Source organism: Chiroxiphia lanceolata, chromosome 19, assembly GCF_009829145.1.
Source record: "Chiroxiphia lanceolata isolate bChiLan1 chromosome 19, bChiLan1.pri, whole genome shotgun sequence".
Taxonomy (NCBI): Eukaryota; Metazoa; Chordata; class Aves; order Passeriformes; family Pipridae; genus Chiroxiphia; species Chiroxiphia lanceolata.
The window spans coordinates 4,201,387-4,215,338 of NC_045655.1; the positions used below are offsets into that span (position 1 = coordinate 4,201,387).

Consider the following 13,952-nt stretch of genomic DNA (forward strand, 5'->3'; position numbering starts at 1 on the left):
TCTGGGATTCAGCTTTATTGTGGCTGCATGGATCACATCTGGTCAGGAGACAGTGGTAAAGCAAAGAGAACAACACGTGCACTTAACTAAACCTTGTCTATGCAGTTCAGAATACAATAAATAGGGGGAGGAGGGTCGGGCTGGTTGCAAATGTTCCTCAGCAGTGACTTTTTCAAGATGTGCTCAAATTAGACTGTTAGCTGTCGTAGGCTACAAGAGGAAGCAGAGAGATTAAATTTTCCTCTTGGCAGAGTTAAATTTTCCTCTTGGCAGAGCGAGCAGATTCATGGAAGTCACATGGTGAGCAGGAACAAGGCTGGGTGTGGAAAGAATCATAGAACTGGGCGGGCAGAGGTGCAGCCTCCAGGTTGGTGAGGAGTGAGTTAGGAGGGCCAAGACACAGCTTCTGCAGCAAACCCACTGCTGGTGCTGGGCAGGAGGGAAGAGCTCCTGTCCCCATACTCAGACAATGTGGCAACAACCCAGTCCATAAATCTCCACTGCAGCCCTGAACTCGAAAGCAAACTTGCAGGTTAGCTGAGTGCTCATGTTGCAGCGAAAAGCAAACACTGAGAAGAAAAATAGTCTGAGTGAGGGGAGAGGAAGAGAAGATTCAGTGGGATTTTCTAGAGCTCCTTGCCCCAGAGAGTCAGAGCTGCTGTGGGCTGGGCTGTAACCCCCAGAGGTGCCTGGTACCCCGTTATCAGCAGTCCCATGTCATCTGCTGCCTGTCACGGTGTCGGTTCGGCCCCGGCCTTGGACTGTGGATTGTGATCTCCATCTCTAGGGCAAGGTGCAGGGCCTGACACCTGTGAGCTTGGCTGATGTGCTGATGGGTAGGCTGTCTGTCTGTCTGTCTGTGAGTCCATCTGAATGCACTGTGAAGGAGCAGGATGGCTGCTTGGGACTCCAGTGCACTCCTTGTGGACTTGCTGGTCGTGGGGCAAATCTGCAAGCAGGTGTAGCTTATCCCAAAGGGCATTAAGCACCCTCTAAATATACCTGTGTTTTAGGACAAGATGGTCAGGGAAACATCAAATTTCTTTAAGATGTTTTTGAAGGAAGCTGTGTGTCTCCATTGACAGGCTGCTCAGAGGATCTAGTTTTAAAAATCTACAGATAATTAACTAATACAAGACACAGTGTATGATTTTCATTGTTATAATGAAGTCAGAGGGCTGCCAGTCAAAGTATTTAATACAAAATCAGTTTTTCACCTGAGGAGGTGTTTTACAGCCCACTGTATATCTCAATATGCCACTGGGGTTTTTAAGATGTCAAACCAAGGCTTCATTAGGGGGAGGAGAAGGGAAATAATCCATTAACACTTAAAATGTATAAATTTATGTCACCACTAAGGTATGTATGTGAGTATCATACACCAAGATGTTACCTTAAAGGAAACTTTAGACAAGGGGTAGACATTTGTCTGTCAGTCAGAAACCCTGGGTACCATATCTGCCATGCAGTGGGGATCCCTGGCCAGAGGGAGCTGGAGGAGGAGGCCGTGTGCTTGGCCTATCAATGGGCTGCTGCTGGCTGCCCTAAAATATTTCTAATTTTCCAGCATCCACTTGCAGAAGGCGCAATTTCCTCCAACTGCCTTTGGGACATGCTCTGCTGATTTTTGACCTGAAGGGAGGGGGGATGGGGTAGAAGCTAGAAAAGCCTGAGCCAAAGCACTTGGTTAGAGAGAAGGTGGCAGCCTGGGCTAAAGCTCAGGGTAGGCAGGGGGGAAGTAGATGTAAGAATGTACCAAGGAGTGATGTTAATTCAACTTTGGGTGTGTGATTATTACATGGGGTCTTAACCATGTAATAGGTCTTTAATGCCCTGAGCCTCCAACGTGAGTGTAATGGCAGCCAAATGTCCTGGCATTGGTACATTTCTCTAATACAGAACTGCAGCCCTGAACTGAGCAACCAAATTGCTCCTATGGTGATATGGAAACTTCAGGGAACTGCCTCTGGTGAATCTTGAAGATCTGTGCCTGAGAAAAGCTCTACCTTTCCTTGTGTGAGCAGCTGTCTGGTGCTATGTGGATGTTTAAGCAGTGAACTGCTTGGCAATAAAGGTCACTGTTGTCACTGCGTTCGTTGTCATAAAAACTTATGGTTCTCCTTATTATATCACAGCCATAAATTACATCATGCACTATTTTATTGACATAAATAACAGATTAGCCAGGGAGTCCGTCAGGAACATGGAAGTGGTGGTATTGCAGGTAAGTGAGATTTGGAAACCAAAACCTGTGTAACTTTATGTGCTTTGTCTTACGGTCTCAGACAGCTCATGTTTCAGGAAAAAAGATTTCCTTATATCCTGTTTAGCAGTGGAGAAACAAAAGATTTGTTAAGGTCACCACAGTGATTTTTTCAAGGAGTAATCAAAGAAAATGGGGATCACATTCTGGATTTAAATTGCAGTTTCTCTTTTATGATACTTGTTTACTATTATTAAAGGAAAAAGTGTAACAGCTAGTTTTGATATTAAGCAAGAATAGTTCTGAGAATTTGTTTTAGTTTCCTTTCACAGAAGGCTTTGGATCCTGTTTTAATTTGTGCCTGACTGGTGAATTAGTTGGCAATAAAGATCATTTTTTCTCATAAAAGACCAATTGTAACCATAAGCAGTTATAGTTATAATGTTTATCTTTCAGCCATAAATTACTTCATGGTCTATTTTCTTGGTGTACCAGATTAGCAGGGGAATCCCTCACAAATGTGAAAACAGAGGTGTTGTAGATAAGTGAGGTTTTGAAGCCAAAACCAGTGAGAAACACACTGAGACCAAAGGTATAATGGGACATCGACTGTTAATGCTGAGACTTGGGACAGATCCCTGGGCTACCCTATTGCTTGCAATTTCCTGGAACGTGAAATAAGACATATATATAAAAAAAAGGTAACAGTTGCTTGAAGCAGAAAGGAATAGAAGCCCAAACCACTTCTTGTAGTCATGCATATAGCTAAGAAAAACTCTAGGTTCTTCTGTGATCATGGCATTTGATTTTCATCTCATGTCTTCTGGTTCATTTCTCACGTTGAGTTTCTGGTTAATGTTATTATTCTGGGTATTTCTGTATTCAGTGAAAGGGATTTTGTGCTATCAGGTTGGATCAAAGTATAAGATTCCTTGGCTATAGGAGAAAGTCCATGTTGGAGGTTTTCACTTTTGAAAGTCAAAATGAAGCCTTGTTCAGGAGTAGAGTTTCTAGGACTATTGCAATATAAACACAATTTATTTGATGAATAAGTAAATTCCTCAAGCATATTTTTGGGTAAGTAGGAGAAGGGGAAAATCCTTGCTGAAGGCATAAATAGCTCATATTTTTTTCTATTTAACACATACTTAATTTACCATCAAAGGATGTGGTGCAAGCTCTAACTGTACAAAGTAAAATGAACTTCTCAAAGGAGTTTTTAAGTACTGAAGTTCTTTGCCTGTTCCTAGAAATTCTAGATTAGGCAGCAGACGTTTCCCCTGGACTTCTGCTCTATGCTTGCAGAAAGCAGGCATTTGAGGAGTTGGGTGCCACTCACAGGGAACAGTGAAAATGGAAAAATCACATGAATACAGTGCCTGGGGAACTCAATGCTGGGGTGCTGAGGAAGAGGCTAATCTGAAACAGCTCATGTGGTTGGGTATTACCAAATTCTGTACTTGGAAACTAACTCTTCCTGTGAAAAATTATTAAGACGAAAGAAAAATCAAAGTTTTGGGTCAGATTCTCAGAATATTGATATCTTTTGTGCTGAGAGCTTGCACTAGGACTGGAATACAAGCTGCTGTTTAGCTGGGCTGAATGTGAGTGAAGGGTTTAGTCCTGTTAGCAATTCCTCAAACCAAGCAATCCTCTGGAGATCAAAAAAACCCCAAGGTACATTTTTGCTGCTACACTCCTTAGCTACAGCTTGTTTTCTTGTGATAATTTGCATCGGATATTAAAATATGTTAAGCCAGTCCTGGCTGAGCAATTCAGCCCAGCCAGCAGCAGCCAGTGAGACCTTTGCTGCCAGGGGTCACTTTCTGAATCTGTGAATTAGCATTCAGGACCATTTGTGACTGGCACACAGTTGGGTTTTTTTTGATCATAAGTTCGCTGTGAAGTCACTGTTAAAGACTGTGCCCAAGAGCCAGGGGGGAAGAATGTAAGGAAAAAAATTGCAGACCTGGGACCTACTGTGAGAGTGGCTGCATTTACCTCATGCTTTATCCCCGGAACTGATGTCAGTCTTTAACTTCTCTCCCAGAGATGTGGAAGCCTTGTTTAGATGCTGGAGGTGACCCTTCCAGGCCAGGGCAGGAAGGGCACAGGCTAAGGGAAACACGGGGGTTTGCTGTGGGGTTTTTTTGTTGGCTTGTTTGGCTTTAGTAGTGGTGGTGGTGTGGTTTGGGTTTCTTTTTAAGGAAATGTCTCAAGTTTAATGTCCTGGGCCTGGAACAGGAAAGTGTAATGGCAGACAAATGTCCCCACATTGGAGCATTTTTCTAACACAGAAGCTGCTGCCTTGAACTGGGACTGTAAGAGCAAACCAAACCAGCCAAATTCACTGGAGGGGCACTGTGGTTTTGCAGCACCGCGATTAAATTGAAACTGAGCACTTCTGTACGATATCTGCTAAATAAACCCCTGAAATTGTGTCTGCCCAGGCTCAGCCTCCATCTCTTCCATGACAAGGGACCAGGTACTGCAGCATTTAGGATAAACCAAGCACTTTAATCCTTCCAGGAGCACTGGTTTCTTCTTGGAGCACAGTTTGCAAACCTTTGGACCTTTCGGTCTGTGGGTCACGTGATAAAAATAGGGACAAAGTGCAATGAAGAAGTGTTTTGGTGAAAGGGTGGACTGTGTACTTGGAGAAAACATTGCTATTTTTAGATCCAGATAAAGTTTATGGCAGCCCAAGCCTGGGAGTGCTGCTTGTGACTGGCTGTGGGACACTTAGCACAGGGCGACTGTGAACTGCAGGGCAATGCTGAGGGAGGAGAAAAGCTTGTTATGGGTGCTGAGGACAGCAGTCAAGTCAAGGAAAAGAGCTTATGGCTCTGTGGATCTACCTGGGCTTATAGGGAAGAGGGGAAAGGAGAGGGTCAGCCACTCTCCGGGTCACTTTCTTGGCTGCAACCTTGTACTGCTTTGATGATGGTTAAAATCACCTTGGATAGCTTGACTTGCCTCCTTGCCACCCTAAAAAAAACCCACCCAAAACAGAGATAAGAAAGCAGCAGATTTTACCCTCACCTGTCCCCTGTGCTTCTGGGCACTGAACTTTTCCTCCCCCTGTCCTGTGGTGCCAGAGTCAGCTGAGTTTATCATAGAATTGCTCATTAGGGGTTCCTTTGGTTTACCTCTGCCCTCCCCTCTGGTCCCAGTGGCTTGTGGCAAGTTATGTGATGGGCACAACCTCAGTCAAACAGCAGAAGTGCTGCTGCCCTGGTGTGTGTTCTAGCAGGGCATCCTTCAGCACTGATCCCTGCCAGGGAACAAACCAAGCTCAGCACCTCAGATTCTCCTGCTCTGGGCCCCCCTGCAGTGCCAAAGGAGTGCCAGACTCAGGAGCAGATCTCAAATCCAGTCTTTTACATTGCTGTTGCAACGCCCAGAGGGACAGGGTTTCTGCTCAGGTTTAACCACAAGCAGGTTCCTGGAAAGTTTTTTACGAGGTGTGGTTTTTTTCCATGCAGAATCCCACGCAGCAGCTTGGACTTGCCTTGTTGCATTGCTCAGTGATACTGCTGACCTCAGTCCAGAAGTGAAAGCGAAAATCCATTATGAAACCTAGTTGAATTATAAAGAAGGAGGAGCCCGTAGTGTGCCTTTTTCTCTGGGATCCAAGAGGCTTCTGCATCTCCTGTGCAGGGCTCTGGAAGAGAAGCTGAATGATTGGGAGTTGGAAAGAACTGCTCAGGCACTCGGAGAAGGGAATGGAAGAGGCAGGAAAGCTTCCTCAGACAAAGCAGCTTTTGAGGTACTCACACTGTCTTCTTCTTTACAGGGTCCTGTCTTACGGTCAGTCTGTTCTCTTACAAATTCCTGCTTCCTGGTTTTTAAGTAGACATTTAGAAATGGGCACTAAAATGGCTGTGGCAGGAGGGAAGTGTTTAATGTGTTGCACATTTTCTCCATGAGGAAGAATGTGTGTTACTGGTGCTCGTGATCTTTCTCACTAAATAACTCCACCTCTGTAGCCCTGGCTGGCAACTTCCACACAGCTCTGCACTGAATTCACACTGATTGTGTGAGTGCAGAAACCCAACAGCTTCATCAAGCAACAAAAACCCCAGCCTGGTGGCTCTGGGTTCAGAATGAAACAAAACAGAACCAAAACACAGAGCACTAGTAAATAAGGACAGAGGTTTTGAGATAAAAGAAGTTAAATCAGTGGAACAGTTCATTCATTCTGCTCTTCCTAATGTGCTGCAAGCATAAAAAAAATTAGTAATGTTTTCTAATGGTTACTGTGGAATTTCTTTTCAGAGCAGTTGGTGGGAAGCCAAAGTGTGCTTTACATTCAGGATTTTTGCAGAGGTTTCTCAGCTCAGCCACAATGTCCTGCTGGTTGCTTTCTCTGCACTGCCTTGTTGGAGCTGTAAAAACAAACTGCAGTCTTAGGCTCATTCAGGAAAGAGCTGTTTCATCCCTTCCCATGATTTCATTTTGTTGTTTTTTTTCCTGTAAAGGCTTGTTGAGAGTGGTATTCAGGAGATCAAAGAGTGAAACTGGTACAGAAAGTGATAGAAAAATTATTTCTTCTGTAAATACTGTTCCTTTTCTTTGAAAGAACTTAGAGTAGAAAATAAAATCTATAGGATCTTCTGAAGTTCTTTGGGGCTTATTCTGTTGCAGCCTTACTTCCTTCAGTAGTATTATTTTCTCCAAACTGATCGAAACTTAAGCATTCTCCGTGGAATCTTTAGGGTACCAAATAAATCTTTTAGAAAATGTATTGCATTGTTTACAGCTGGAGAACAGCACTGGATTTTGTGGGTCCATGAATGACTGTGCTTAATGGTTGGCTGGAGAGGGAAGCACATCCAAACCCTGGGGCAGCAGCCCTGCTCTGCCAGCCCCCGTGGCTGGGATTGGGGTGACCCCCCACCACAGCTCTGCTCTGGTCACCTTGGGGGGCCCTGCTGAAGCTGTGCCAGAGGCAGAGAGGTCAGGAAGCCTGAAAACACACACTGGAAGGGCAGTGAGCTGTTTAACTTGTGCTGGAGTAGGAATAAGCACAAAAAAATGTGTGAGAGTATTTCAGGTCTCTGAACTGTTCAGGCCAGTTAAGAGTTAACTTTGAGAGAGGACACCGCTGGAAGTGATGCTGTTGCATTAATGGGTTGGTGGAGCAAGAGGAAATCCTTGCAGGACTGTAGAGGGGAGCAGGAGCTGTGTGTGTGTAAAGTGGAATCACTGGTCCCTCGTGTGGTGTGAAGTGGAAGTGGACGGATCTCGCCTCGGAAGGTGCGTGTGCAGCAGTGCCAGGACCGGTCCAGCACAACCCATGTCCGGGTGTCAGTAGCCTGAGGCACTGCAGAGGTGTCCCGGGGAACTTTTGCAGGATCTTATTCCAGTGGAACTTTTGCAGCTGGTTCCTGTGCCTGTTGGCAGCTGGAATGGGCTTGCCTTGAGGGTTTTGTTTCTCCTGTATCATCTGGTTTTGGGGTGGAACTCTCAGCAGCTCTAGATTAGCACAGACCATGACAGACAAGCATTTAAATTCTGATGAAGAATTACTGCATAATTGGGAATTAATGCATAATTAATTTGGAAATTTCCTCAAGGTACTTCTCAGGTGGTGACAGCAAAAAAGTTGTTTAATGAAAGCTTCTAATGAAAAGCTCCCAAGAGCAAAGCAGGTTCTGTTTTCCAGGGCCAGGATGATAAAGAAACTTTTAATTTTATTCAGTTTTCTTTTTTCTTATTTGGAAAGTGAAACTTGTATTTTACTAAAACATATTTCACAAAGTCATGACAGTTTCATTGAAATGACTGAGAATGAACTTCTGACAAAAGCCAGGAGATTTTTTGGAAGGAAATACCAAGTTTTCATTTGTTTGTTCATTTGATTTGAACTGGTATTTCCTGTCAGACTTCTAAACTAAAAACAGAGTTCAATTTGACAATAAATATTTCATCTTACATCAAGTGAAACACTCATTCAGCACAAAATATCTTTCTTATCTAATTTTTTGGTGTGTTTTGGAAGCGACAGCGAGTCAGGCTGTTATTTGTTGCATGTACTGCTGAGGGATGTGTGCAGGGCCACTGTTTGAGGAGTCTGGAGGACCTGGACACGGAGCCTGCTGCCCAACAGGCTCAGGAGGGATTGCCCTTTCCCTGTAGAAGGACCACGTGTCTCCTACTGCTGTGATTGAGCCAGAGGTGGAAAGGGCTGTGAGTTTGGCACTTGCAAAAGCCATTGTAGTGACAGCTGAGCAGCACGAGTGTTCCTTTGCCTTCCATTCCTTCCATTCCAGATGTCTTGGCCAGGAGCAGCCTTACAGCACTTGGCCTGGCAGCTGATTTCTTTTTGTCTGGAGAAAGATAATAAGAGATAATGGATGCTAAACATTGCATTTAATGTCCCAACAGGAAGATGACTAAGGGGGGAGCCTGGTGAGCCTGACCTGGGACCACAGAGGATCTCAGAGAACATCCAGCACCACTGGAACTGAGCACCCAGGGCAGCCAGATGGACTCTCCCCACCTCATGGGGTTGTGTTTCCTGCTCCTGGCTGTTGCAGCTCCCCTTCCAAGTGAGTCTCCTTGTATGACCTCAGTGCTTTTCCCTGCACATCAGTAGCTCAAAAACTTTTAGCTGTTCTTAGAAAGCTCAGCTGTGGCCAGTTAAAGCTAAAACCACAAAAGCTCTAGGGTGAGAAAAGAAATTAAGGTGAAGGTGGGTTTGTTTGACCTGTCCCAATGCCCTGTTTTGGGAGGGGTGACTCTTTGGGTCTGTCTGATGTCAGATGAGGCGAGTCCTCTCCTGAAGGACCTGAATAACCTGAATAACCTTCTCCCTGGGGGAGTCTGGATGAGTAAACCTGCACACTGCACCCAGTATGTGTAGTCTGGCAGCTGTGAACTTTATTGGTCTTGGGATCTGGCAGTCTGCTGGAGGGGCACCTGAAAGGATTGTGCCAAGGCCTTGGGAAGGAAAGGAAACAACAACAGATGATACATCTGAGCTCAGTAAGAGAAAAGCCTTTCAATTGACTTCCCGAGGTGCCAACTTCCTAATTTAAGACAGTTGCAGCAGTAAGGAAATCATATCCTATTTCTGCCCCCAGATTATCTTGTGAACTGACCCCAATACTGTGTAAGATTTGCCCATTGGCAGACAATGTCTCCTAAGCCCTGACCGGACCTGTCCACCCGAACTCATCCCATTCTCTGACACTAAACATGTGGAGTAAACTGGTATAAAATACTTTTTCTTTGTTTTCTCCTTTAGATATTGCCATGCCCAGTGGTGACTCCGCTGAGAGAACACATGACTCTTCAGAGGTGACAGTCTACTACTGTAAAGACTGCACAATCAGTGAATGTGAATCAGGCAGTTTTGTAAGATTTGTAAAAATGGCTGAAACGGAAAACAAGGGCAAAATTGAGTTGGTGACCAGGAAAACACACATCCTTATGTGCTTTCAGCAAGGAAATACCTTTTCTGAAGGAATTTATGGCATTGTCTGGAAAAAAACTGGGGGATTTGGATACTCATGTGGCATCCTGAATTCTACAGGTATACTCTGCTGGGGAGCTGGTTATCAACAGATGGGAAACATATTTCTGTGTCAGTTTGTAATGTAAGAATCCCACCTCCTTCCATCAGTACAAACTGACTATTTCTCTCCTGTGTTTGTGCTCACCAAAATATCTACATGCTGTTAGTCCTGTGAAAAGTTTGGGTGACACTAAAACCTCCCTGGTGAAAACTGGAAGTTGCTGTAGCCAGGGGTGCCTGTGTCCCTTGAGAGGGTAACGAGTGGAGGTGCTGAGCCTGGGATGTGTAGGCAGGAAGGAGTTCTCAAGGTTCTCTTGGAAGAGGACTAAGTTCTATAACGGCCCAGTGGGATGCAGGGGCAGTGGGAGATGCACTCCGGGGTCTCTGAGATCTACACAGCTGCTGGTCTTGCTTGTTCCCCCTCTTTGGTTCCTGTGGGTAAAAGGGAGCTGCAAAATCGTGTCCTAATTGTTACTTGAATGGATTTTAATTGCATCAAGGTAATGCTAAGCTTTTTACCAATGTTTTGATATTTTTAATTACATGGGAGACCTTCTTTGCCTTCTTGTAATGTGAGTATTTCCACTATTGGTTCACAGAACAGTTCATCAGCTTTAGAGAAGAGGAAATCTAAATGTCAGTAGTTGATTTGAACAGCTGGGGAATGAAACATCCCCAACTTGTAGCAGTCATGGCAATCCCCACCTTTCTGTGCTACATGATCCACTTGTTTAACCTATGAACCTCTTCAACCTTTTGAACTCTTGATTGAAGATCTTGATCTGTATTTATAATTAAAACTTCTTTTATTTTTCAGCTTTCTCAGAAAATGGGAGAGGTAGCATCAGTCCTGAGGAGAATAAAATTTGCTGTGAAGCAGAAACAAATATCTGGGAGTCCAATCTTACACTGAAGTGCCACACTGAAATGTCAGGTGCAGAAACTAGAAAAGCACCAGCTGGTATCCTTGGTGAGGAAATTCCAGGTTAATTTCTCCACAAGTTTGTTTTCCCTTTGCTTTGAGAGTGTTTTGCCCATAGAGCTTGATGTGAACAGAGTTTTACATGGAGCAACGGATACAGGGATGCTGAGGGAAGGTGGAAGGTCCAACAAGTTCCCAAGAATTCCCCTTGCCAGTCAGGGGACTTTGCCTCCATATTAAGTCACCTAAAGTTAGTTTTATATTCAAATTTCTTTCACGATGGAAATCCCTCTTGTCTTCCTTAGTGATGGACAAACAGGTCTTTAAAAACCAGTGAAAATGGATGTCCTTAATGGCCTTTGAACCCATCATTAAGGATGGCTCTCACACTTCTTGGTTTGGGGTTTTTTGGATGAGGAAAACATTCATCGGTATCTGTTGTGGTGGGGAGTCAAGAATAAGCTTAGAATTCTGATGAAGTCAGCATTGTTACAGGTATCTTCATTAAGGTATCCTGAGCCAGAGGCTGTTTGTTCTCTCATTCATAGGTTCCCTCTCTCTTTATCAGCTGTTGTGGGGGACTTTGCTCATGCACCAGGCTCAATTCTTCAGGGTGGTGCTTATGAGGCAGGCTCGTGGCTTGGCATACCTGTTTGATTCACTGGGCTTCTCTTTATTTTCTTCTCCTCTCCAGGTAGAAGGAGCAACATTGTCATCTCCCTGACATTCCTGCTGTTCCTTGTGGCTTGTGCAGGAATGGTCAGCATGTATTGCTATCGGCGGCATCGGAACAGTCAAGGTACTGTCTGACAAATTGTTGGTTTCCTGTGGGTTCCACACCTGGTAGTGGGAAAAGCATACAGGGTTTTCTTCCTGGATCTCATCTCCATTATGTTGTCTGGATGGGTTTGTTATGAAAAATAAGCACAGAATAAATTTCCTCACTGCTTCCTCCTGAAGCGAGGAGGAAGCAATGGCAGGGCTCAGCCTTCCCTCTGGGGGATCCAGGTCCCTGGGTGGAAATAGCTGGGATAGGTTCTGTGGATTGAATAGGGAATCACATCAATAAAATCTGGAAATGTCAGTCTTCCTCTGTATTACCCTCTGCTCTTCCCTCTTCCCTCCCAACACAGAGACCAGGGTGTTCTTCAGGTGTGATAATATTAAACCACCTCTTACTCCAGAAATAGTTGGGCTCCAATACAGACTGGGACTTGGGATGCAACTGTGCTGTCATATGGCAAAGCATCCCACCTGCCATTCCTGGTGGGGATTTGTGGAGAAACACAAGGCCTGTGGGTCTGTCTGAGATGGGTAGCAGTGGGTTGATCAGTAATTGCAGATAAACGTAAATTGGGAAAAAAACACCTGCAAGTCTGTTAGTTTTAGTTCTTCTAAAGAAGTCCTTGCCAATGCTGGTACTTTTTCCCTGTTGTTTTCCTAAGACTGTCATAGCATTCCATCAGATCTTTTGCTGTTAAGTTGTCTCTAGAATGTTAAAGTTGGACTCAGTGATCTTGGAGGTCTTTTGCAATACAGGCATTTGGATTACAATTCTCACTGAAACCAACCTGTGCCCTTTTTGGCCTCACAGATATTTTTCTTTCAATTCTGCAGCTCTTAGAATAAACAGACAGGCTTCAGATGAAGAGAGCCTCACACATGGTTGAAAACCATCTACAAGTGGGAAGACCTCTGTGCCAGCAGCATCTTCCTCTGTCCTGATTTACAGCAACCAGCTGAAGCAACAGGGGCTAATTTCCCTGAGACCTCCTGGTCCCATATTCACAAATGGTCTGGTTTTCACAAATGCACCTTCACCACATCCACACGTTCACCAAGGACTGTGACTGCCACAACTGTCCAGCTCCAGGCCTTCATGAGCAGCACAAGCAGCCCCCTGGATCTCCCATCCTCTGCTGGTGCTTGGCTGAGGACAGCAGCCATCACAAGGTGTGTGGCTGACTCAGCAGCACAGCCTTAAACCTGCTGAATTATCTCCAGGACTGAAAACATGAATTCATCTGTAGTCCTTTAGCTGCTCTCTACATGTCTTACACTTTGTGATGTGATATAATGCACACGCAGCTTTATTTTTTTAATTCTCAGGTTCTCTAGATTCAAAAAGAAGTGTTTTTTACAAGTGAATGGTTTGCCCATCAGGAATCCCTGTTTGGTATTTCATATTTTCAAGTGACCATAGAAACACAGAATCAACTGGGTTGGAAAAGACCTCTGAGGTCATCCAGTCCAACCCTTGATCCAACCCCGCCATAGTTCCCAGACCACGGCACTGATGCCACATCCAGTCTCTTCTTAAACACCTCCAGGGACAGTGAATCCACCCCCTCCCTGGGCAGCCCATTCCAAGGTCTGATCACTCTCTCTGTAAAAAATTTCTTCCTAATATCCAACCTAGACCTCCCCTGGTACAGCTTAAGACCATGCCCTCTTGTCCTACTGCTGGTTCCTGGGAGAAGAAACCAACCCCCACCTGGCTACAACCTCCTGTCAGGGAGTTGTAGAGAGTGATGAGGTCTCCTCCTCTTCTCCAGGCTGAGCAACTCCAGCTCTATCAGCCTCTCCCCACAGGACTTGTGCTCCAGTCCCTTCACCAGCCTCGTTGCTCTTTTAGCTGATTTATTGTTCACACTTGATTTAAATAAATCCTCAAATTTTGCATTAGATCTAATTTATTACTGGGCTATTGAGCAAAAATTGGTGGGAGCACAATTGGTAAAGCAGGTCCCTGAACCAGTGTGAATACTTGCTGAATCATTTTCATATGGTTTAATTACCTGTAAACCTGTAGCTGAAACTTCCAGCAGGAAATTTCAAAGGATGTAGGATGTTGTGTGGCTCTTGAATTTTGCTACAGTCAAATCTAAAGGGAAAAGTTCATAATGAAAGATGTAACAAAAATATGTTCTTAATTAATTTTAGAAATACAGAAAAACCTCTGTGCTTAAATTTGTCTCTCATTTGGCACAGGACACCACTGCTCTTATGGCTTGGTGGGTTTTTTTCCCCTTCCTTAGTGGCAACTTTACACTCATGCTTTTAACCCAACTCACAGCTTCTTTATTGGATATTGTCTTTTCCATTTCCATCTTCTGGAATGCAGAGATGGCAATCCCCAGCTATTCCAGGGCTTTTAGGTATCTCCTGTGGCTGTTGTGTTGACTGATCCAGTTGTGATGATTAATGTTATGTTTGGTTAATAAGCCCAAGAGTCCAGACTGTGCAAGAACTCTCTTTGTGCAGCATCTTATCACAATTGCAGGGTCAGTTTTTTTTCTCAGAAC

General features: G+C 44.5%; 1 protein-coding gene across 2 annotated transcripts; it reads left to right on the forward strand.

Moving 5' to 3' along the window:
• The first annotated feature begins 1,591 nt into the window (after positions 1-1,591).
• Positions 1,592-12,646, forward strand: LOC116796382. Of its 2 annotated transcripts, XM_032706956.1 has the most exons (7): positions 1,592-2,074; positions 5,689-5,972; positions 8,594-8,757; positions 9,456-9,743; positions 10,543-10,710; positions 11,342-11,446; positions 12,265-12,646. In XM_032706956.1, the coding sequence occupies exons 3-7, from the start codon at positions 8,694-8,696 to the stop codon at positions 12,315-12,317; spliced, it is 678 nt and encodes a 225-aa protein (XP_032562847.1). In that variant the 5' UTR covers positions 1,592-2,074; positions 5,689-5,972; positions 8,594-8,693; the 3' UTR covers positions 12,318-12,646. The 2 variants fall into 2 exon arrangements, with proteins under 2 accessions (XP_032562847.1, XP_032562848.1); XM_032706957.1 differs by lacking the exon at positions 5,689-5,972 and having other exon boundaries at positions 1,673-2,074.
• Positions 12,647-13,952: the final 1,306 nt, after the last annotated feature.

What these genes read in the sequence shown, in the direction of transcription:
- LOC116796382 (XM_032706956.1), top strand. Translation starts at nt 8,694, where the DNA reads ATGGACTCTCCCCACCTCATGGGGTTGTGTTTCCTGCTCCTGGCTGTT. An exon ending in CCTTGGTGAGGAAATTCCAG is followed by an intron (nt 10,711 to 11,341) that starts GTTAATTTCTCC and finishes TCTCCTCTCCAG; the next exon opens with GTAGAAGGAGCAACATTGTC. An exon ending in GCGGCATCGGAACAGTCAAG is followed by an intron (nt 11,447 to 12,264) that starts GTACTGTCTGAC and finishes TCAATTCTGCAG; the next exon opens with CTCTTAGAATAAACAGACAG.